This window comes from Mastigoproctus giganteus, chromosome 3 (assembly GCF_048544385.1).
Source record: "Mastigoproctus giganteus isolate SK-2022 chromosome 3, ASM4854438v1, whole genome shotgun sequence".
NCBI lineage: Eukaryota > Metazoa > Arthropoda > Arachnida > Uropygi > Thelyphonidae > Mastigoproctus > Mastigoproctus giganteus.
The window spans coordinates 153,451,346-153,477,995 of record NC_143577.1 but is presented as its reverse complement, the minus strand read 5'-3'; the positions used below and the strand labels follow the sequence as shown (position 1 = coordinate 153,477,995).

Below are 26,650 nucleotides of genomic sequence, written 5' to 3'. Positions count from 1 at the left end.
CAACTTGGTGATTGTCTCTTCTCCAATGGAACCTTTATCTCATGGCTATTCCCAACCTTGTGTTGTTTGAAATTACAAGAATGCAAAATGGGATGACCTGCGAGACTTCTTTTCTTCTTTTCCTTGGTCGGATTACTGTTTCAAAACTTCTGATGTCAACGTTTGCTCAGATCGTGTCAGTGAAATTATTCTTGCAGGAATGGAATCCTTTATCCCACACTCCACTTTTAAATCTTGTCCTTTATCTAAATCTTGGTTTTCCAATAAATGTGCTAAGGGTGTTCAAGAGAAGAATGTTGCATATCGTAACTGGCTTGTTTCTAATTCTTCAGTTTCATTTTCTGCCTACACCAAAGCTCGCAGCAATTGTAAAGCAGTTATTAATCAGTCCAAACTAGATTTTGAACAGGCTAAGAGTAGAAAACTTGCTTCTTTCCCTAATGGTAGCCGAGCATTCTAGTCTCTTGCCAAAGCTATTGGCCCCAACTTTTGCCTATCCCATTTTTCTTCCAACTCATTATTAATGATCTTGGTAAAACACCTCCACCATTCCCAACATGTTCCATTCAATGCCTCCTGTGGTCTTCCGTCAAAAGGATCTCAGAAGGATTTTGACGAATCTTGATGCTAAGAAAGCTCCAGGTCCCGATGGTATTTCTCCACTTGTTCTCAAAACCTGTGCTCCTGAATTTACTCATATTCTTTGCCGCCTTTTTTTTTTCACTTTCTTATTCCAAAGGTGTTTTCCTTCTGCTTGGAAATTTGCTCATATCCAGCCAGTTCCTAAAAAGAGTGACAAATCCCTCCCATCCAATTATCGTCCCATTGCAATTACTTCTACTCTTTCTAAAAAGTAGTGGAGAAATCAATTAACCGCCAACTCTTAAACTACCTAGAAACCTTCCATCTGATCAACGATCGCCAGTATGGATTCCGTCAGTGTCGATCCACTGGTGATATTCTGGCTTATGTTACCCATTTGTGGACTAATTCAATGGAAAGGTTCGGTGAAACACAAGTAGTTGCTCTTGACATCTCAAAGGCTTTCAATCGTGTTTAGCATAAAGGTCTTCCAGACAAGCTTCCATCTTATGGTTTGCCAACTGTGTTTAGTAATTGATTATCCAGTTTTCTCTCTGATCGCTCACTGAGAGCGATCAGAGAGAAAACTGGAAAACTGGAAAATAAATGGTAGATGGCTCTCTGTCTTCTAACTTCTCCACTAATGCCGGTGTCCCCCAAGGTTCAGTTCTTTCCCTCACTCATTTCTTCTTGTATATTAATGACCTTCTTCCATTGACTGGAAATCCTATCCATAGTTTTGCTGATGATAGCACATTGCATTCTACTTTCCATTTTGAGAAACCTTGCCCTGCTCAATCACCTTCAACTTCTCAAATATCCACTACCAATTCCTTAAATGCCGATCTTCAGGTAATTCTCCAGTGGGGCAAAGACAACTTAGTTGATTTCAACCCTTCTAAAACTCAGTCTTGTCTTATATCTCGCAAAACGGATTCTTCTGCTCCTATGCTTATTTGGTTATCCAGTTTTCTCTCTGAACGTTCCGATCACTCTAGAAATCGGAGTGACACTCCAATTTCTAGTCAAAATGATATATCTCTTTAGGGGATTACTCTGACTTCTAATCTTTCTAGGCACAAGCACATTACAAATATTGCTTCCTCTGCATCTAAAAAACTTGGTTTTCTCTTTCGCTCTCAGCGTTACTTTTCTTCCAAACAGCTGCTCACTCTGTATAAATTGCAAATCCGCCCTGCCATGGAATATTGTTCCCACATCTGGGGTGGTGCCCCAAAACCTCTCTCAGGCTTCTTGATTCCATTCAGAAGACGGCAGTTAGGTTAATTTATGATTTACCTCTAACAGAGTCTCTCCACTCGCTGTCTCATAGTCATACTGTTTCTGCTGCATGCCTCTTCTACAGATACTTCCATGGGCACTTTTCTTCTGAATTGGTTTCTATAATTCCTGCTCTTTCTTTCAAAACAGTCCCAACACGTGCCGTCGCCAGCTTTTTTTTTTTTTTTTTTTTTTTTTTTTTTTGCTTGGGTTTTATTGGGGCATTAGCAACTAAGGCTATAATGCACGCCACCACCAGCCAACATCCATTTACTGTCCAACTTCAAACTCACAGAACCAACTTTTCATCTTCCTCATTGTTTCATTCTGGAACAACCTTCCTTCATACGTATTTCCTGAAAATTACAGTCTACAGAAGTTCAAGTCCAATGTCAACAGATATCTTCTTTCGTCTTCTCAACCTCCCACCCAAGCACGGTGCTAAGTACTATAGGTTCTAATACCTCTCGTGTTTGTGGTTTTCACATAAAAACAAAATAAAAGCCATTCGCTTAGCAATAGGCTCTTTTCTCACAATATGTTCTATATCTTCAAATAGGCCTCTGGGGTTGGGAATTATTCATAATAACTGCACAATCATACACCAACTGTTATTAAAAATGTAAATAGTGTTATGTTATATTAAAATAATGATGTAGATAAATGAAATAAATAGAATGATATAATTCCCCCGGATAAAACTGATAAAAAGGTAACTGTCTGTACAATAAAATATGAAATTTTAAACTGCAAAGAATTATTTACAATAAAACAATGTAGATAAAACACAGGATGATAAAAGCACTAAAACACCATAGCTTTCAGAGGCATCCGCCTCCTTTTTCAACAGTGAGGTTTATCGTACGGCACATCCTTAAATATCAGCATGCGTTTCTACAGGAGCATGGGCAGTATTCTCCTCATATGGATTGGAACCAGAAATGTCTCAGGAGCATGCCAGGTGGTACCGCTCTTCCCGTCCAAGAACCACTGCCTCGAAGAGGGGATGGATGCGGATTCCCCTGTCTCTGTTAATGGTATTTCTCTCAGTGGAACAAATCCGCAAGCTCTCAAGCCATTTGCAGTCCCAAAATCTATGTGCCCGGTCGACGATAACAGCTTCGTCTGGGGAGATTTGATCGTGCTCCTCCCAAAAATGTTCTGCCACAGCAGACTTCCCGTAATGTTCTATATATTTGCCTCCTGGGGGACACATCTCCAAGGCAGATCTTGACAATCTTATTACGCAATTGCCCTCTCCTTTATTACTGCTTGGAGACTTTAATGGACATAGTACCCTCTGGGGTAGTGCAGAAACTAATGAATGAGGTCGTACTATTGAACGTGTGCTCAACAATAACGGTCTTTTGTTACTGAATATGGGAATCAACACCTAATTTCAAATGCCTACCCGTACTTTCTCTGCCATTGATCTCTCCATCTGCTCACTTTCCCTACTATGCTTTTCTGGGAAGTGAAACAGAATCCTTATGGAAGCGATCACTTTCCCTTAATATCTACCATAGTGGATGGACAACACTGCCATCCATTTAGAATCCCACAGTGGAAGTATGATCAAGCAGACTGGAGTATTTTCTCGCAGCTTACAAAATTTTATCCTGTGCAAATTCAACAGGAATCAATTGATGAAGCAGTAAAGTACATCACAGAATATATTATCCATGCAGCGGAAATTGCAATTCCAAAAACATCCTCCCAATTTCCACGTTTTCCAAAACCATGGTGGAACCAAGACTAAAGAAGCAAGGAAGTCACAAAATTGGGCATGGGGGGAAAATTTCAATGTTACTCCACCACAGAACATCTTATAACCTTTAAACATGCCCGTGCCAAAGCACAATTTATACGCCGACAGAGCCAAAAGGAATTCTGGGTCAATTTTACATCCTCAATTAACCATAAGACCAGTGCTAAAGTCATCTGGGACAAAATTAGGAAAATGAAGGATAAATATACATCACTTCCCTTATTAATGTTGGAACACAATGGGTGTACATTAGCAGAGCCAACTGATATTGCCAACGCTCTAGGAGAGGTATTCTCCAGCATATCTGTTGAGACCTCATACACTGCAGAGTTCCTAGTTTTAAAGAAGAAATTGGAGAAGCAAAAACTCAACTTTTCTTCAAGCAAAGTCCAGCCTTATAACCTGCCTTTCAGTCAAGTTGAATTAACCATTGCACTTGCTACTTCAAAGGTCAGCATTGCAGGACCAGATGATATTCAGTATGAGATGATAAAACACCTTCCATCTCACTCTCTAGAGCTGTTGCTATATCTTTACAACCGAATTTATTTGGAGGATCAGTTTCTTAATTCTTGGCATAGGGCAATCGTTCTCGCATTCCAAAGCCAGGAAAGGACCTCAAAATTTCTAATAACTATCGTCCTATTGCTCTGACCAGTTGCTTATGAAGTTTTGGAAAAAATGGTGAATGCCCGCCTTATATATTACCTTGAGGCAAATGACTATTTGAATAAGATTCAGTATGGCTTCTGAAGAAATCGGTCCACTTTGGACCATTTAATCTGATTGGAAACAGCAATTAGCGATGCATTTGTAAAGTGTGAGCACTTGGTATCAGTTTTCTTTGACATGGAGAAAGCGTATGACACAACCTGGAGGTATGGTGTTTTAAAAGACCTCTATTTATTTGGTCTTAAAGGTCACCTTCCTATTTTCGTTAAGAATTTTTTATCAAAAAGACACTTCCAGGCTTAGATCCAGTGTGTCCCGCTTTTTTTGTCAAGAGGAAGGAGTCCCCTAAGCCTGTCCTCAGTGTTACACTGTTTGCAGTCAAAATTAATTCCATTACAAAACAGCTTCCTCCTTCAGTAAATATTGCCTTGTATGTAGATGATTTTAGTATTTTTTGTCACTCCTGCAGCATGAGAGTAATTGAACAACAATTGCAACAAGCAATCAACCATCTTAGTTCCTGGACATTAGCCATTGGGGTTAGATTTTCTGCTCAGATGGCCGTTTGTGTGCATTTCTGCTGCAAACGGAATCTACATCCTGACCTGGAACTCAAACTTGGACAGAATCCAATTCCTGTGGTTGCAGAAACAAAATTTTTGGGACTCATCTTTGATCAAAAGCTAACATTCCTCCACCATATCCTTCAGCTCAGAACAAAATGTACGAGAGATTTGAAGATGCTCAGTGCTATCTCCAACTTTTGGGGAGCAGATATAAACACATTATTACATCTGTATCGAGCACTTGTCTACTCTAAACTTGATTATGGTTCCCAGGCCTATTCTTCAGCTAGAACTTCTGCACTTCGATGGCTCAATCCAATACAGTAATACCCCGACTTACGCGAACTCGGAGTTACGCGGTTCTTGATTTTTTCGTTTGGCAACGCTGCCGCCCACTATCTTCAAGGTCGTTTTTCATATGTTATCGATATACGGTGCGACGGCGGAGAATGAGAGCGAAAGATGAACAAAATTCAACTTGCTGCTTTTATGTTTTTTATATCAGTGAAGGGGAAACACATTTCACCATAATAACGTAAAAACCAACACAATTCCAGCTATGGGTATAATCGCAAATGCAATTAGATCGAGTTTACTACCAGTTTATAACAGATTTCACTAGCAGAAACGCAACTGGATTTTTATTGTTTTATGGTAGTAACCCCTAGAAATGTGAGGTGTTAATAGTGTATCTCTGCTTTTATGGTGTTGTTTATTCAGTTGCTACATGCGCGCAGCTTTGTTTATGCGTATCAAGCGTGCCTCCTCGTTTTGTAATTGTGCTTTATTCCCTACAAATGAGTAAAATACTTAATTAAAAGGTGTGAAAAATAAGCGTCCTGGTGAAGACACTGCAGATTCAGAGAGAAAAAGAAAAGCAATTATCGATAAACAGAGGCGGACTGGATCAAAAATTCTTACCCGGGAAAATTTATAGTGGCCTCATACTATGGTTTATGGCCAAAATCACACCGGCGCACCGGGGTTTCCCCGGTAAGGCTTATGGCCAGTCCGCCTCTGTCGATAGAGAAAAAAATATGAAATTGTGAAACGCTTTGAGCGAAATGAAAGACCATGTGATATTGCACGTGCTACAGGCGTAAATGAGGCAACGGCGAAAAGCATATGACAATTGCAAACTTGAATTGAAAAGTTATTGAATTGCAAACTTAGCTCAATTGAAAAGGGCTTAAAAATTTTAGAAAACATAGACTCCAACGAAGAACGCGTTATAGCTACAAAGCAAGGAATAAAAAAATTATTAGCTTGCTACGAAGAAATTCTGCGTGAAAAAAAGAAGGCGCTGTGTCGTCAGACGAATTTGTTAGATTTTATGAAGCCATCGACATCGAAATAACTTTTTTACGTAAGTCATTTGTTTTTTTAATACATATTTTGTATTAATATGTATAAAGAACTGCAATTTTATTAATATTTTTCTTCTAAACTAGTGTTTTTGTTAGTCCTTGGTCCCAATTAAGCAAAATTTATATGTATTTATATGCAAAGTTGTACCCCGACTTACGCGAATTCGACTTACGCGATTTTCGTCGGACCCACCTATCGCGTAACTTCGGGGTATTACTGTACACCATAAAGCCATCTGGATTGCCACATGGGCATTTCGTATTTCACTGGTTCAAAGTTTGTACGTGGAAGCGAATGAACCACCATTACTGCTTCGACATCAGCAGTTGTCATTACAATATGCCACAAAAATAAAATCCCTGCCTGATCATCCTACATTTATATGCCACGGTGGGAAAATCTATATAATACACATAAAACTGTCAGTAGGCCCTTTGGTATCAGGATTCAAGAGCTGGTTCATGATATTAACTTTACATTGGATAATATATCCATGTCAGCCAGGCAATCAGTTCCTACCTATGCAATTTCCATCTTGTGATTTCAGTCTTAGGAGCTGGTTGAAAGTTGATACATTGCTATGTATATATCGGCAACTCTTTGCAGCACGCCACACCAAATATCCAGAGTTCTTGCCGGTATATACACATGGCTCGAAGTCCAAAGAGTTTGCTGGATCTGCTTGTGTTTTCCCAACCAAAACAATCTGCAATCGTATTCCGTATGAATGTAGCATATACACTGCAGAGCTACACGCAATAGAACTAGCCTTGGATCATATAAAATCCCACCAGTACCAAAGGTGCATGTTATATACTAGCTCCCTAAGCATGTTACAGTCCTTATCCAATGTGAGAAGCACTCACCCAGTATTGTGTCGGGTGCAGCAAATACAGTCAATTCCGGTTATTTGGGACATATCGGGACTAGTGCATTTTGGCCCGATTAAGCAGCTGGCCCAATTATCCGAAGTTTCATGTAAATAGTTAAAAATACAATGGACCCCCACTTTACAATTGGTTCACTGTACAATCAAATCACGTTATGATGGACTCACCATAGTCAAGTACCATTCACTATACGATGTGTAGTAAGCGCTGGTCATTGTGATCATGTTTTTGAATTGAATTTTAATTCTATTAAACAGCGATTGTAATTAGCAAAAACATTTATAGGAGAAATATTATCCACAGGCTATATAAATAAAGATATATTAAGCACAAATTTACCCTTTATTACCTTACCAATTAAAAAAATTAAATGATATGTGAAAATCAGAAGAATATACGTGATAATCGGAATAATTAATACGTACTGTAATATGTACATACTAACTAGTTGACATTTCTGTTTACCGACATTTGTGGGTAGGAGTTAAAATTAAAAAAAGTAAAAAGACAAGCAATCAATAACAAAGAACACGATACACAAATTGCAAGTAACACGATATGTGCAAGTGAGAACGGAGTAACAAATTACAAAGCTTTAAAAATAGGAATGAAGAGAAGATTCTGAAAAAAAAATTTTTTTTTTATGTGATTGAAGATTTCATGGAAGTGTAAACACATTTCACCATAATAACCCACAGAATTCCAGCTGTCGGTATTATCACAAATTCAATAAGATCGGGTTTACTATCCGTTTATGATAGATTGCACTAACAGAAAAGCCCAATAAACAGGTGACTGCTTATTGTTTATTTGGTTGTGACCTCCAGAAATCTGACCAAACCAGATGGTACGGTTGAAGACAATCGTAGGGTAATCTCCAGTGCTGCGGTCTCCTGCCCCAATGAAACGGCAAGTTGTCCCAATTAAGTGAAGTAAACCTTGAGTATTTTCTTGATTTTGTTCTGTTTTTTAAGATTTGCCCCAAATAAACAGCTGCCCCGATTAACAGGTGGCCCAAATAATCGGAATCCACCGTATTACATTCCCTTTTAAAGTTAAACTTCAATGTTCACTTTTGCTGGATCCCTAGGTATGTTGGTATTAAATGCAATGATTTGGCAGAGGCAGCAGCCAAATCAGCAATGTCACAAAGTAGTATCCGCTTGTCAGTCCCCTATACAGACTGCAAGCAATTAATCCACAAAAAGTTATGCGCACATTGGCAAGAAGCTTGGAATGGGTGCCCTACCAACAAGCTAAATGAAATTAAGCCTGTAATAATGCATTGGCATTCTAGTCAGCGCAGGGTTCGCCGGGAGGAAGTAGTTCTTGTTCGGCTACGCATAGGACATTCCCCCCTGATACATTTGTATTTGCTGAGGTCTGATGATAATCCTGTGTGTAGATATTGTAGCGTATTTTTAACTATTCATCATATTTTAGTAGAATGTACATATTTTAATAATGAACGCTGTTTATGTTTTACCCATTTGTCTGAGCCTAATACACCAGGAAGATTTTATTGGATGCCGACAATGTGTCAGATGTACTCAAGTTTTTGCAACCAATTAATCTATATAGTTTTATTTAGATTTCTTCAATATTTAATTCACTATAACTGCATTTATGCCATATGTTATTTTATTGTATATTTTTACATATTTATATTTTATACCTTTAGACTTGGCACACAATAGCCTTAGATGCTGATGCGCCATAAAACTCCTAATAACCAACCAACCTTATGTTGGTCAAGCGAATAGGCCCTCTTAAATATAAGTGGCAGTGAATGTGTTAATCTTTTATTAGAATTAGGTCAAATCAGATAAAACCCAAAAATCTACCCTAAAAGTACCGTAGCAGCCAGATAAAGTTTAATGTATATATGTATTGTGTGTGTGTGTGTGTGTGTGTGCCCTTATCCATATTCATTATTTATTTTCCAGAGATCTTGCTGCTAGAAACTGTCTTGTGGGATATAATAATACTGTTAAAATATCAGATTTTGGAATGTCAAGAGAAGAGGAAGAATATATTGTTTCAGATGGTATGAAACAAATACCAATTAAATGGACAGCTCCAGAAGCTCTAAATTTTGGTAAGCCTTAAATTTAAAAAAAAATAAATTAAAGCTTTCTTTTGAAAAATTCTACCTTTCTGTTTTATCAAAGACTGGTGATTAAGTTACAAAAAAAAATCTGATATATCATGAAAAATCTGTATTTGATGAAATTCTATCAAATCTTTTGTTGGCAGATTATTATCTTAACACCCAACATTCAGTTTAAGTGTCATAATAATATACAGTAAACCCTCGCTAATCCGGAGTAATTGGGAGGAGAGGTCATCCTGATTAAGCAATAATCTGGATTAGTGAAGCAAAAGATAGCCCTAAAAGACAAAAAAATTTAGAATACAAATAAATGGAAAATTTAATGATATCGCTAGTGCTGATGAAAATAAATTTAAAAAATATCACTGTGGAGTCTATACATTTATCAGGTGGCACTGGCGGTGCACACCAATGCCATTTGATCGTTGCTGTGAATACTACTTAATTAATACAGCTTCTTCCAGCAACACCTCTTTTGACATTTTTTTTAAATGTCTGTCTATTTGATATGGCACCGAGTGCCAAGCGATAGTGACCTGGCAATTTTTTGTGCCATATATATAGAGTGCTCTTACTCACTGAATAAGTTATATTTATTTTAGTGTCTTTCCTTCCTGTTTTACTCAAGTGATTCTTTACTTAAAAGCTTTCAAGTAAGAATCCAGAAAAGAAATTCACCTTTCTTTCCTTATACATATATGTTTGTTAATCTATACTAACCCAACTAACTTCCTAAACAGCTGCTGCCTCCACGTAGTTGGGCTGGTAACCTGGGAGAAGAAAGTTACTCTCCCGGGGCTGAAAGGAGCAAAGATGGACTTTAATAATTTTCCTTCTTTAGAGCCATCAAGCTCAAGGTCAGAAATGTCCAATGAAAATGGCTGAAACCAACCTAAAAGACTTTGAAGAGAAGTAGAGTGTCATAACCTCCCAAACTTTCTGATGGTACACTCTCTCTGTCTACTCAGCCTGTGGACAAGCTATCACCATTTATGATCCAAAAATATTTAGAATCAATTACAGGATCACCAAAAATGGTGAAGAGACTACAATCAGGAGACCTGGTTGAATCAGCCACCACCAAACATTCCGAGTGGCTACTAAAGACAAAAACATTTGGCTGGTTGCCAGTATCCGTTACTCCCCACAGTACTTTAAATTCATCGAAAGGCGTCATCACAGAGTGGGACCTGTTTTCAGTGTCTGAGGAGGAATTAGTCCATGAAATTAGTAATCAGAAGGTAATCAGTGTGAAGCGCATAATGATTAAAAAAGATGAAAATATTTCCTCTTCTTCACTTTGAAAAGGTAAATGAAAAGTAACCATCTCTCTTTTATATTCATTCAGGTTGTTGGCCATATCATAGTTTCAATATCGAAGTATTTTTGGATATTGACGAAGACGATATTGATCTCCCGAGGTGTAAGTATAATTGGCAACAAAGTCAGCTAAAGTAACATTTTCTAGTTCTGGAGGTCTTTTGTCATACTTATTAAACCAATTCTCTTTCCAAATGTCAGCAGTAGAATCTTCGCCCATGTTTTCTCATTCCATTTCTTTGTTACATTTTCTATTACGCTGTCTCTCGATTGGCCACATGGTAGGTATATGTTACAACATTGTAACATATATTCAAGCATTGGTATATGCTTGCATGTATACCAATGCTAGAAGTATAGTAAATAAATTTGAATTCGAAATGATGGTCAAGACATCAAAGGCAGATATTGTTGGGATATCAGAGACATGGTGTCACACTGATATTAGGAATGCAGAATTGGAATTTGGGGAGTACAATGTGTACAGAAAGGATAGACAGGATAGAAAGGGAGGAGGTGTTATGCTGTTAATTAAGAAAAACATAAAATCAAAAGAAGTGCACCCAGTTGATATAGATGAACAGTGCACTGTTGAGTCAGTTTGGTGTGACATAAGCACTGCGAAAGCAAAAATAAGAGTAGGAGTGTGTTATAGGCCTAATGACTCGAATGAGTACAATGAGCAATTGTACAGAGAAATAGAGTGGGCTAGTAAATCAGAATGTCTTATAATGGGTGATTTAACTTTCCAGATATTGACTGGACCTTGTGGGTTGGTCACTCACACACTAGTAAGACTTTTGTGAATTTATTGGATGATTGTTTTCTGCAGCAGCAGCATGTTCGAGAGGCAGAGAGGGTAATACTCTTGATCTGGTTATCAGCAGTGATCATTCGTGTATTAAGAATTTGCAGACAAAGGAACCACTAGGTGGCAGTGATCACAGTATACTGATGTGGGATCTACTTAAAGATATAATTACCATCAGGGGTAAAGGAAAGGGTTTTTGCTTCCGTGAAGATGAGTACAGTGGTCTCAGACAGTTTTTAAATTCTGTACAGTGGGATCAACTGACGATGTTACCAACAGTAAATTCTGTGGGAAGCATTCAAGGAATTAATCGTGGAAGCTACTAAAAGTTTCATACCTATTAAGAAATATTGTTCAAGGTTTAGGCCTAAATGGTTATCAAATGAACTAATGCGACTCGTGACAGAGAAGAAAAATGCATGGGATGCATATAAATTATCAAGCAACTCAGAAACCTATGGCAGATATAAGCTAGTCTGTAATCAGGTCACAAAGGAGGTTAGGCAGGCGAAGGCAGATTACGAGAAATCTTTGGCAAATGATGCTAAGAAAAACAGCAAGGATTTCTTTACTTATATAAACTCTAAAAGGAAGGGGATGAATCTGATTGGTCCACTTGATATTGATGGTTTGACTGTTGATGATCCTGCTCAGATAGCAAACAAACTGAATGATTTTTGCATCTACATTCTTCTTATTATTAAATCTACATGGATGCACTTTTTTTGATTTTATGTTTTTCTTAATTAACAGTATGACACCTGCTCCCTTCCTATCCTCTCTATCATTTTTTTTAACACATTGTACTCCCCAAATTCCAATTCTGCATTCCTAATATCAGTGTGACACCACGTCTCTGATATCCCAACAATATCCGCCTTTGATGTCTTGACCATTTTTCCTCTACATTCTTATTATTATTAGAATTATTTTGAATCTACATTCACACATGAGGGGTTATTAAGCTTTGAAAATGGCAGAATGTTATCAAATTGTAGCAAGGTGCTTAATGATTTTGTAATAACTGAGAGCAAAGTGGAGGAAAAATTGTTGAATTTAAACATAAGAAAGGCACCTGGAGTGGATGGGATCTATCCAGTTCTGTTAAAGGAGGCGGCAAAGGAACTAAGCAAACCCTTAGCCATAATTATGAGAGCATCCTTGAACTCAAGGGAGGTCCCCATGGACTGGAGATGTGCAAATGTATCCCCAATTCACAAAGGGGGATCAAAGGGTGACACGAGTAATTACAGACCAGTTAGTTTAACTTCTGTTCCGGGTAAAATAATGGAGTCACTGGTTAAAGATGCATTGCAGGATCATCTAGACCAGACTGCAGCAATAATTCAGACACAGCATGGGTTTGTTAAGGGAAAGTCTTGTCTGACAAATTTTATAGGATGTTATGATGTGGTTACAAAGGAACTGGATGCAAAAAATCATATATTTGGATTTCAGGAAAGCTTTGGACACTGTTGCACATGGAAGGCTATTATACAAATTGGAGCAGAATGGTATTAAGGGTAAGTTGCTACAATGGATAAAAGGATGGTTGAGTGGGAGAAGACAGAGGGTGGTAATCAATGGGTGCTGCTCTTCGTGGACTAATGTTATTAGTGGAGTCCCACAGGGTTCGGTGTTGGGTCCACTGTTGTTTTGTATATTTATCAATGATATTGATGAAAGTATATCAGGCTTAGTGTCTAAGTTTGCAGATGATACAAAGGTTGGCAGGGTTGTTAATGACAGTAATGGCAGTGTGCTACTGCAACAGGATCTAGAAAATTTGGGCAGATGGGCTAAGAAGTGGCAACTGAAGTTTAACCTTAACAAATGCAAAGTACTGCATATGGGTAGAAGTAACCTCAGAGAAACGTACCAACTGTGTGGTACCATACTTAAGGTGGTAGAAAATGAAAAAGACCTGGGAGTAATTGTGCAGTCAGATATGAAGTTTTCTGAGCAGTGCAGACAGGCTGCCATGGCAAGTCATGGGGTTTTGTCAATGAACAGCGAAAAGGAGGTGATTGTCCCTCTGTATAAGGCAATGGTCAGGCCACGCCTTGAGTACTGCGTACAGTTCTGGAGGCCTCATTTTAGGAATGATGTGAATTTGCTTGAGCGTGTACAGAGAAGGGCAACAAGATCGGTGAGGGAAATGAAGCGATCCTCTTACCAAGAGAGGCTTAAGTTCTGCAAATTGCAGTGGCTGAACACTAGGCACCTGCACGGTAATCTGATTGAGGTGTATAAGGCCTTGAATGGGTTGAGCACGCTGAATTCTGATGGGATCCTTCCACTTGTTCAGATTACGAACCTAAGGGGCATAAATTGAAATTGAGGAAGGACAGATGTAGAATAGATATGCGGGAATTTGCCTTTAGCCAGCGGGTGGTTAATTGCTGGAACAAACTTCCATCTGTCGTTGTGGAAGTTGATAGGTTAAATAAATTTAAGGAGGAACTGGACAGGCATTTGGAGGGAATGGTGTGATTTTTTTTTTTTTTTTTTTTTTATTGGTTGATTCTGCATAAGCTCATGCACTTGCTTTCTTGCATCACATGCCACTACTACTACTACAACAACTGAACTCTTAGACATTGGTTGACAAAGCAAATACCAAGCAGCCTCTTGACTAGTAATTTCTACATAGTTGAACTTGTTGATGCTTAATTTTCTTGTAATTTCAGTGATGTCAAATTCAGTATACTCGTTCATAATTTCAATAATTTTGCATTGTAAATTGCTAATCCAGCAATTGGTCTTATTTACATATTCGACGAAATAAGCAGCACAAGAATATACTTCTGTGATGAATTGAATGTCCATGTTAGACTTTAAAATGCCAAACACAAAAGGATTGAAGGGGTTATGCCATTTTTGATGAGGTTCTTGTTTCAAAAAGACTTTTGGCCGTGTAATACCAGCTCGAAGTAAATTGATATAATATTCCAAATGAATGCAATTTTCTTTAAAGAAATGTTCGGTGCTAGTATATCATTGTCCTCTAGATTCTTCCACAATTTCTTGTATGTTCAACCATTCACCATGGTAAGAGCATGCTGCAGTTCAACCATTCACCATGGTTGAACTGCAGCATGCTCTTACCAACAAAAGAAACAGTTCTGCTGGCTCTGATGAGATATTTTATGTAATGCTCAAAAATTTAGATCCAAAGTCACACTCATCACTTCTGATCTTCTTCAATCGAATCTTCACTGAACATATATTCCCAAGCTCCTGGTACAGGCTATTCTGTTTCTCTTAACTCCAGACCAATTTCACTTACCAGCTGTCTGAGCAAAACCCTTGAAAAAATGATTCATTGCTGTCTGACTTGGTATCTTGAGTTTCAAAATTTAATCAATAACAATCAATTTGGATTCAGAAAAATTTGATCATCATTGGACCTTATGATTAAAGCCAAAGGAAATATCAGAAATGCATTCATCCAAAAGGAGCATCTCATTATGGTCTGTCCGGATATTGAGAAAGTCTTTGACACCACATGCTGTTTCGGAATTTTAAAGGATCTACATTCTCTTGGCCTGAGAGGAAATTCCATATTTCATCCAAAATTTCCTACAATAAAGATCCTTTCAAGTTCGTTATCGGGAAATTCTCTCTAAAAACTTTGTCCAGGAAGAAGGAATCCTCAAGGGTCCATTCTCAGCGCCACTCTATTCGCAATTAGAATTAATCACTTGACTGAACTCATTCCGAAAACAGTGGACTCATATCTTTATGCCGATGATCTCACAATCTCCTGCCACTCCCAAAAGATGAACTATATTGAGAGACAATTGCAGATATCAGTAAATCAGATCCAGATTTGGATGACACAAAATGGTTACAGACTATCCAGCCAGAAATCTACTGCCATTCACTTCTGTACCATACGTAAAATGCATCCTGATCCTGAACTCCAATTAGATAACCATCTTATTCCAATAACAAATAGTATTCGTCTGCTTGGCTTAATTTTTGACTGTAAGTTAAACTATCAAAAATACATTGAACATCTCTGGACAGCTTGTTAAAAAAAAATGAACATACTCAGAGTCTTATCAGCAACAACCTGGGGAGCAGATCGTTACACCTTGCTTCACTTATATAGATCCATAATTAGATCTTGTCTGGATTATAGCGCGCCTGTTTTCGATTCTGCTAGGGAAAATGCTTTATCTCGCATCAACCCTATTCAACATTCAGCTCTAAGAATAGCTCTAGGTGCATTTAGAACATGTCCAGTGAAAAGTCTATGTAGAAGCCTATGACGCTCCTCTAAACATCAGAAAAAAGATGTTATTACTGAACTATGCAACCAAGATCCAAAGCCAGTCGACCCATCCTAATTGGTCAATATTTAATGATCCGCAACTTACGACCATTTATAGAAACAAACCACAAGCAACTAGGCCTGCAGGTATTAGGTTAATGGAACTAGCAGAAAACTGGAATATACAACTCAAAGTCCGCCAAGAACCTATAGATCATGTTCCTCCATGGTCTGTCATCATGCCATGTTGTGACAGTTATTTCCACAATGGGGAAAACACTCTTTAATGGGTATTAATATCCAACAGCTGCACATTGCACATTTACAATGTTATCCTGAATTCTCTATATAGTGATGGATTGAAGTCCGAGAGTGGATCAGGTGCAGTAGTGGTATTCCATGACACTATCATTTCTGTATCAATTCCGACAGAATGCAGTAGTTACACCACTGAATTATATGCCATAAAGCTTGCTCTGGAAAACATTTTCCATCTCTTAATCAAAAAGAGCATAATCTACACAGACTCGCAAAGTGCCCTATTAGCAATGCAAAAGATTTCCCCACCTACTCATCCATTACTGCAGCTCATCAGATCAAAGTTGATTTGTCTCTGAGATCATCGGCAAAAGGTTGTCTTCTGCTAGATCCTAGGCCATACTGGAATACCAGGAAATGAAATTGCAGATGATGCTGCCAAGCATCCATCCAGCACAGCCCCAATGAATTTTCTGGTCCTGTTCAGTGATTACCAAATACATATACGAAATATATGTAAGGAACGATGGACACTACAGTGGCAAATGCATATTCATAACAAACTCCTTGAAATTAAACCTGTACTGCAATTATGGGCCTCCAATTTCCACACAAACAGACAAGACGAGGTTGTCCTGGCCAGAGCCTGAATAGGCCACACTCATTTAACCCATCTATTCCTGTTATCAAGTAATGACCCTCCACAGTGTTCGCATTGCCACAGGCCACTCACAATAAAACACATACTCCTGGAAGCACCTTGTATAACAATTCCCATCTAATTTCATTCACTTCTCTCTCAAACTTACAGGAATTGTCACTCAGCCATATCATAGGCAAAAATTCAAACCTTACAGAATTTTTCTTCTTTCTGAAACGAATAGGTTTATATAACAGTTTCTAACTGTTTCCATAGAAGCCAATAAAATTAGTATTAACTACTATGATAGGTGCAATATGGCCTAAGTAGCCTTTGCACCAGAAAAATCCAAGCGCAACAACAATTCACTTGTATCACATCTGACTGATTGCAGAATGTTGCATTTTGAACAGTGTTCGCATCAAGTTCTTTAAACTTGGGAAACGTGCTGCTGCAGAGATAATGCTTTGAAGAAAACAACAATTTACAAGGGGATTAAATTGGTTTAAAAGACACGAAAGACCAGAAGATGAGCATCATAGTGGATGCCCTTCAGCATAATGAAAGTGGAGGAACTCATGTGAAATGATAACTGAATGGCTTATTGAGATTGCTTGCAAAATTGGACTGTCTTTAGACTTAGTACACATAATCCTGATGCAAGTTTTAGGGATGCATCATGTTTTTGTGAAAGGATTTGTTCCATGATTGCTGTTGGAAGATCAAATAGACTGTAAGCAGTTCAGCTGTTCTTGGCTGCAAAAAAAAATCACCGTAATGCAGAAGCCTCCCTACTCTCATGACCCTGCACTGTCTTACTTCTGGCTGTTTCCTTAACTGAAAATGGGGCTTCAGGATCATCATATGGTTACAGTAGATGACATGAAAGAAAATGCCAAAGTGGTCCTATGTGTGCTAAAAAAACACTATTTTAAAGAATATTTTAAAGCTTTGGAAAACCGATGGAGCAAGTGGGTGTGTGCAGAAGAAAGGTACTTTGAAGATTCTTAGGTTAATAAGCCAAACTTTTTGAATTTACTGGCATTAAGAAATATTATAAATATGTATTAATTTCAAGAACTTATCTTGGAAGCTACTAGGCTTTACATACCAACTAAGAAATATTGTTCAGGGTTTAGGCCAAAATGGATGTCAGATGAACTAATGAGGCATATGGCAGAAAAGAAAAATGCATGGGATACATACAAATTAACACATGACACAGAAGCCTATGATAGATACAAGTTGATATGCAACCAAGTTACAAAGGAGGTTAGGCAGGTGAAGGCAGATTACGAGAAATCCTTGGCAAGGGATGCAAAGAAAAACAGCAAACAGTTCTTTACTTATGTAAACTCTAGAAGGAAGGGGATGAATCAGATTGGTCCACTTGATATTGATGGGTCAACTGTTGATGATCCTGCTCAGGTAGCTAACAAACTAAATGAATATTTTGCATCGACATTCACACATGAGGAGTTATTCAGCGAGGAGAATGCCAGAGGTGTATTCAACTCTAGCAGTAAGCTACAGAACCTGGAAATAACTGGGAGTAAAGTGGAGGAGAAACTGTTGAAGATAAACACAAGAAAGGCACCCGGGGTGGATGGGATCTATCCAGTTATATTAAAGGAGGCAGCAAAGGAAGTAAGCAAACCCTTAGCCATAATTATGAGAGCTTCCTTGGACTCAGGGGAGGTACCCATAGACTGGAAATGTGCAAATGTGACCCCAATTCACAAATGAGGATCAAAGGCTGACACAAGTAATTATAGACCTGTGAGCTTAACTTCTGTTCCAGGAAAATTAATGGAGGCACTGGTTATAGAAGCACTGCAGGATCATTTAGACAAGACTTCAGTTATAGCTCAGACACAGCATGGTTTTGTTAAGGGGAAGTCTTGCCTGACCAACTTGATTGGATACTATGATGCAGTCACAAAAGAACTGGATGCAGGGAATAACTTTGATATTATATACTTGGATCTTAGAAAGGCTTTTGATACTGTTGCACATGGAAGACTGCTACACAAATTGGAGCAGTGTGACATTGGAGGCAAATTGCTGCTATGGATAAAGGGGTGGTTGAGGGGGAGAAGACAGAGAGTGGTAATCAATGGACACTGCTCATCATGGACTGATGTTATTAGTGGAGTCCCTCAGGGCTCAGTCCATTATTGTTTTCTGTATTTATAAATGATATTGATGATGGTATATCGGGCTTAATGTCCAAGTTTGCAGACGATACAAAGGTTGGCAGGGTTGTCAAGGACACTACTGACACTATGCTGCTGCAACAGGATCTGGAAAGGTTGAGCAGATGGGCTGAGAGGTGGCAAATGAAGTTTAACATTGACAAATGTAAAGTACTACACATGGGAAACAGCAACCCCAGGGCAATGTATCAACTCTGTGGTACTACACTGACAGTGGTAGAGAATGAAAGGGACTTGGGGGTGGTTGTGCAGGCAGATATGAAGTTCTCTGAGCAGTGCAGACGGGCTGCAAGAGTAGCTCATGGAGTATTGTCAATGATATACAGGAATTTTTCCAGCAGGGATAAGGAGGTGATTATTCCATTGTATAAGGCGATGGTCAGACCACACCTAGAGTACTGTATACAGGTCTGGAGGCCTCATTTCAAGAGGGATGTAGAGCTGCTGGAACGAGTACAGAGAAGGGCAACAAGATTAGTGAATGGAACAAAGGGGTGCTCTTACGAAGAAAGGCTTAAGTTTTGCAAATTACAGTGTCTGGAGATTTGGCACCGGCGAGGTGATCTGATAGAGGTGTATAAAGCCTTGAATGGTTTGAGCATGCTCAATGCTGATGGGATTCTTCCTCTAGCTCAGAAAAATCACCTGAGAGGGCATAAATTCAAATTGAGGAAGGACAGATGTAGGATAGACGTGCGGAAATTTGCCTTTAGCCAGCGGGTGGTTGGTTGGTGGAACAGACTTCCATCCCTTGTGGTAGAAGTTGATAGCCTAAATAAGTTTAAGGCTCAGCTGGACAGGTATTTTGAACGAACAGAGGGGTGAAGTGGAAGTGGGTTTTTTTTTTTTTTTGGCTGATGCTGCATAAGCTTGCTTTCTTGCATTAAATGCCTCTACTAATGCTAATGCTAATTAATTCATTAACTATAAAATATATGTATATTAATGAGAGCATTTATGCACAGTTTGCAAAACAAACCTAAGAAGAAATGGGTATTTTGAAAGATTTTTTGGGGGGATTATAATTTATATTTATGGTACACAAGAGTCTACTGATAAAAATAAATTCATTTTTGATATGCAGTGTGGCCACCTTATAAAGTTCTAAAGGTTAAGGTGCAAAAATCAGCCCCTCTAACCATTTAGGTTATAGTGTAATATTTTAAGAATCACTTCTGAAATTACAGATATAAAAAGATGTAAAACTTATTTATGAATATCACTGTAATATTATTAGCCAGGATTTTAAAAAAAATGAAGGAATAATATTAGTAACAGCCATAAGCTTTTGGAATTGGTGTCAGACACCCAGTTATTTCTCCAGTTATGAGAGAGAGAGGAAAAACAATACTTTTGTTATGAATTGTGATTGTTTGCCCTGTGCTGATTACAATCCTTGCTGTCATAGGTGTGCGCAGCCTAAAACAAGAAGGGAGGCCAACCACATTTTGGCCCCCCATTATAAATAAAATATTTTATTTTTAAATAAATATATTTTTATAAATACAATTTTGTATATGTATTAAAACTTCTATTTATTTAAAAAATAAATTTATATAATAATTTATTTAAAAAGCATATACATTAAAACACATTATAATAGTTCGTAACCAATAAATATTCAAACTTTTTAGGTTTACAATGCTAGGTTTACAATGCTTTTGGGTCTATTTATTTATTTATTATAATAATATTCTATGTTCAAAAGGAACAAAGGCGACGAATTCGTCGATTACTTCTACAGTGACTGCACCAATCCTGTTTCACTTATGAAAGCAATAAGTAGTTCAACAGTTCTTGCGATGTGATGCTTCTTAATTTTGTTTTTATATGATTCATTATGGAAAAAGTTCGTTCAGGAGTGCAACTTGTAACACCTAAAACCTGATGTGTGTCACTTTTGTGAAATTTGGATATAATTTATATCGATCGGCATCATTAAGCCACTTGCTCCAGGTTAAAAGATTTTTGCAGTTTAGATGATTAGTGGCTTTTAACAATGATATTTTTGTCTGTAAATCCATCAAAGATAATTGAAAGCAGTCGCAGAATATTTCCATATATTCAGATGTAAGATTTAATTCAAGGAGATTCCCCATAGCTTTGATTACTATGATTATTTCTGTGTGGAGGCCAAAGATTTAAAAAGTGTGGGGAGTGGGTTGTTGTGTAGTGTTATGTTCTGTTGTTTCTCTGACCATTTAGCCATTGGGGCCCTATTGGCACCCACTGTTGTCCATACTTTGCCATGAGAAGGCAGGTCAGGCACCCAGTAGATTATTTAAGTACTCTGGCAGGCCTTGCCATCTATATTCTGTTTTCGGTGGTAGGACCTATATAAAAGGGGGGGGGATGAACACTAGAATTTGGAAAAGCCCAAAGAGGTTTAAGAGAAAGCGGTTGAATTTTTAGACATTGATTAGAATTTGACAATATTGTTAGGGGCATATTCCGCTGGTTTAGTCAGAGTAGGGGGGGGGTGGAGACTGGAGGAACAGGTAGAAGGATGGGGACGATGGAGTAGGCACCCCAAGAGGTCAGTGGGGACAAGCCCCACCAGGCAAAGTATGGGGGGAGGGGGCAGAGACGTCTCCTCCCACCCCTGCTTGGGGATGGAGTTTTAAAGGGATCCAGGTTAGAGTACCCAGTTCAGATCACCAAATGGCATGTTGGCAGCAAAGCTGCAGTGTCTTCGTCAGTGGTGGTTGTCAGGTCCATGTCTTGTCGAATCCGGTAGAAAGGTCAAACTGCCCATTCCACTCCAGGGGTGGGATATGTTAGCTGGCAGTGGGGAACCCCAGGGGCTCACATCTGGTGAGTATGGGCTTGGCACACCCAGGGTCCCAAGCTGGATATCATCATTCTTCTCTTTCTTGGTGATTCCCTTCTACTTCTCTCTCTATTTGGGTAATTCAGAATTTTTTTTTTTTTTTTTTGGCTGGTGCAGCATAAGCCTCAGGCTTCCTTGCACCTTATGGCTAATAATAATAATAATAATAATAATAATAATAATAATAATAACCCACCAGGCAAGGGGGGGTGTGGGAGAGACATTTACTTCATTCATGATCCACATTCTTACTCTACTTGCATTCTATTTTTATATTTTTTTCTTATAGTTTATTATATATTTTTTTCCTTTTAGGTTACATATATACACACTGAGTGATCACTGAATTATGACCACCTACTTAATACTTCGTAGGTCCTCCTTTTGCCCTCAGTACAGCAGCTATCCGACGTGGTATTGATTCAACAGGATGTCGGAAACGTTCGGGAGGTATGGCCAACCAAGCTGTGTGTAATGTGGCTAGTAATGCAGGTATGGAGGTGATTGGTGTATCCAGGTGCCTAATATGCCTCTCCATAGTGTCTCACAAGTGCTCTATGGGATTGATATCAAAGGAGTTTGGAGGCCAATCGATATGCTGGAAGTCAACTGTGTTCCTCAAACCATTCCTGCACAACAAGTGCCCGATGGCGCAGCACATTGTCATCTTGGAAGACACCAACTCCATTCAGGAAAAAGTGTAACATGGCAGGGTATACACAGTCAACAAGCAGTTGACAATAGCGGAGACCACTGATATGTTGTTCCACATACACCAGGGGTCCAAGTTCCTGCCAGTGAAACATGCCCCACACCCACCTAGGGTATCCATTTTGGAAGAACACGAAACTGGGACACTTATCTTATGGCGTTGTTATGGGGGGGGGGGAGTATAAGTATGAAAGTAAGAAAATATTTTTATAACTACCAATTCCATGTCAACGGCTAGTCTTCCTGCTCCCGATTAATCAGAATTATGAAATATGTGCGCTATACATCCAACATCTTTGATATTGGAATTAACTAAATTTTGGAGTCGAGAAAATACATTGCCTTGGCCTCTTCTGTTGATCCCTCCAAAATTAACATTCATATTGCCAGCTCCGAACGCAATACACTTTTCTTTGGGGATATTATTTTCCTTCAGAGAAGTAAGGATGTAGTTGGCGATAGTTTCTGATGTCTCATCGGATAAACAATTCATTTTAAGAAGCTTAACTCGATACCATTTTTCTCGTTGAAATAATGCAATAACAATGGAAATACTTTCTCCGATTTATGGTTGCTTGCATTGATGGAAATTCCAAAGAATTCAGTACTACTGACATCTTTTAAAACTTCATTAAGTGAATAAGGAGCCAGTATATTCTTTATTAGTGCAATTTTTTTTTCATTCGTGCACTAGAAAAAAATTTTTGCGATTTATTTTTGAGTCATCAAAAAGTTGACCAAAAAGGCTTTAGAAGCAGTCAGCACTTCTAAACGACTGGTTATGTTTAATTAAATGATACACCATTGTAAGTTCAGCGATGGCAACCTTGTCATGTTCATTTGAATTTTCTTTGACAAAAAAGTGTTCCAATTTAAGATGATGATGCAGTTGCTTGAAATTTCATTGCATGTTTTTTCGAATTAACATGATCTTTGATATCACATCTCCCACCGTGACTTATGTTGATAAGACATGAGCACATTCAGCCTCATTTTCGTGTCTTCCCTTTTTTATAAAACTCCATTCTTTCTGGAAGTCCTCTTTGAAAATACGTTTACGTTTAGGCATATTTTTTTATTATGCAGCTTAAACTAATTTAAAAAACTTACACAAAAACTTGCTTATCTTTATCTATAAACTGATCGAGCGAGCCACGTGCACTGAAAATAAAGGAAGAAAAGACACGTCTGAACATCCAAATCACTGAACTTAAATTAAAAGTTGCATGAAGTGAAACTGAACACGTAACATCGCACGTGCATACACGAGAAATGAAGGCCTACCAATCAAGGCGAGACACCACCTCCTCAATTATATGGATTAAGTTTTTTGACCGTTATAAAGTTTATAGTGAGGTGGCCGCAATGCTCCGAAATCTGCTACTAATTTTTTATTGTGCACAAATCAATTTGTGCAAAATTGTTCGTGATAAGAAACAGGGACATTTAACCGTTCCGAAAAAAATTTCGGGACACCTGGACGAATCCCGGAAAACCAGGACGTATGGACACCATACAACCGCCTTCACCGGCCTGCACTTTTGATACTATACATGATGGATCAAAAGCCTCGTGTTGTTGATGCCAACATTGTTGATCCACTGTGTGGAGTATATAGCATAACTCATCAGACCAGCACACCTTCCAGTCTTCTAACATCCAACTTGCATGCTCTGCACCAGGCGCATTTTTACGCCAATGAACCTTGGTTAGGAGATGATGCCATGGGGGCCGTCTGCTGTTATAGCCCGTACGTGTGAGCGTGTAACACATGGTCATGCCAGATATTGTTCCAGATTGGCCCATTTGTATTGGGTATTCAACTCTTCAACAGTACTGCACCTGTACGAGTTGTCGGACCTGGCGCTCACCTCTAACATCAACTTTTCACTTACCTTTGCAGTTTTGCTATTGTTTGACCATTTTGACATCAGTCCTGGTACACTTTAACTGCGGCGGCTCTCGAACACCCCACCAGTTCAACCGTTTGGGAAATCGAGGCACCAGCTCATTGAGCTCCCACAATCTGTCCTTTATCAAAGTCCGATAAATCCTTCCTTTTTACTATCACACTCAGAATTTTCCTACCTACTGAACCACTGACACCTTATCTGTGCTACGTAGGTCGACTAACTTCGCACTCTTATACCTCACGTGGTCAGCGGGTTGCATTCAGTTTTCTTAGGGGTGGTCATAATTCAGTGATCACTATGTGTGTGTGTGTGTGTGTGTGTGTGTGTGTGTGTGTGTGTGTGTGTGTGTGTGTGTGTGTGTGTGTGTTTTCTTCTCTCTCGCTGACACCACCTTGAGGCCTTGGGGCCAAAACGACCTCAACCTATTCTCAAACTTTAAATGGGTGAGAAGTCTGGCTTGCTTGACTCGAAGCCCGGACGAAAGGATGTGAGTGCCCAGTGAGCCACTTTTGGTAAGCAGAACTGGCGCTGTGGGATGAACCATTGGATAAAAGGATGGTTGAGTGGGAGAAGACAGAGGGTGGTAATCAATGGGTGCTGCTCATCGTGGACTAATGTTATTAGTGGAGTCCCACAGGATTCGGAGTTAGGTCCACTGTTGTTTTGTATATTTTCAATGATATTGATGAAGGGGGTGATGCAGTGGTGTGTAATGTAATTTAAATACTAATGCTTTAATAATTAAGCTAAATAAGAAAGAATATAAAAGATTAAAACTAGGGTTAGTGTTTACTTAACTGTAACATTTATAGTTTGTATTCTTTTTCTCGCACACACTCTCATTCATTCTTCTGGCTTTCATTTCATTTGTTCGACTCTTGCTTTCTGCACTGCACTCTCTGGGCATCTCAACTTACTGTTATTCGTTATTCTTCAGTTGGGGTGCAGGCCAGGGAAGAATGCAGTGATAGTGTTTGTGTTGTTAGTAGATGTTTGTTAGTATATATAAAGTAGTGTAAGTTATTATTAACTTTGTATTCTTTCAGCCAATTACATTTGCTCTTCCACTCATTGACTCTCTTTCCCTCGTGCTGGGTCACTCTTTCTTTCACTAAAACTGACAATTATTCCCTCTTACCATAATTCCTAATTCACTCTTTCACTCGATGACCAGCCTATTCTTTCTTTCTTCTTTCATTCTACATTGCATCCCTTTGCTACCGGCTGCCTGTACATCTCCTTCCCCCACATGGTTACTTATTTGGTGTGGGGTCCCAGATTCCTACACATGGCAGGGTAGTTCTTGGGGGGTACCCAGGTCAATCTGGTTTTGTCATGTCAGGATGCAGAATACTGCTGTCCTCACAGTTATTAGGTCATTGTCTGGGCGTGGTGGGAGACGTGGGCAATTTTAACTATTGATTATTGTTTAATTGTTGGGGGGCTGAATTGTCATTCTTTGGATAGGTCTGTGCATTTCGAATACTTTCTGTTTGAAAGTTGTAAAGGCTTTATAATTTTCTTCTTCTATAATGAATGGATGTTCTTCTCTCCTTGGAAGGGGGCCACTCTGTGCTATTAGCTGTGTTCTGGGGATGCCATAAATTATACATTCATATAGAATTTGAAAACGAAATGCACAAGGCATAATTCTTATGGGTTTTGGTAATTAACTATATAGTATCGGTGTAAATACACCATAGTTAACCCATAAATTTGAACTACGTAAGTAGTGTAGAAGGCATCGTTTTAATTGCATCTCATATTGTGGTTGCCTTCACAATGAGATAAGGTGGACAGGAACAGTAGTGCATAGCACACGCTTCTTGATTAGACCGGGGTTCGAGCCCTTGACCACCAGATACGGAGGATGCGGATAGCACACGCTTCTTGATTAGACCGGGGTTCGAGCCCTTGACCACCAGATACGGAGGATGCGGAATGGTCAGGGAATGACCACCGCATATCCCCGGAGCAATATGGCCTTAGTTGCTAATGCTCCTAAAAACCAAATAACAACAACAACGAGATAGCAGTATTGCCCTACTTCAAATAAATAATGCTTCTCTAGTAGAGAAGACTACTGTTATTTATTTTCAGAGGGCACCACCACCACCCAGATGATCGTTTCACGAGGCTATTGTGAATTTAATGTGAAAAAAAACCCATTGGACCATATCTATTAAACCAAACAAATGAATTATAAAATCCAAACCTAAATCATGAAAAATCTTAATTCAGATGATCATTTCAAAGCTATTTGTGAATTTAATGTGAAAAATAACCCATTGGACCAGATCTATTAAACCAAACAAATGAGTTATAAAATTTAAACCTATATCATGGAACTGTTTTGATGGGAGCCTAAGAGATCTAGATTTTTATCAAGAAAACTGAATTTTGTAATAAACGAAAAAAAAAACCCAGGTGCT

General features: G+C 38.7%; 1 protein-coding gene across 1 annotated transcript in view; it reads left to right on the top strand.

Annotated features, from left to right (window-relative positions):
- Nucleotides 1-26,650, top strand: part of FER (tyrosine-protein kinase Fer) — a 298,771-nt gene that overhangs the window by 252,042 nt on the left and 20,079 nt on the right. Inside the window, exon 15 of the mRNA XM_090370126.1 lies at nt 9,074-9,225. Within this exon, the coding sequence (XP_090226252.1) occupies nt 9,074-9,225 (152 nt within the window). The remainder of the gene's footprint in view (nt 1-9,073; nt 9,226-26,650) is intronic.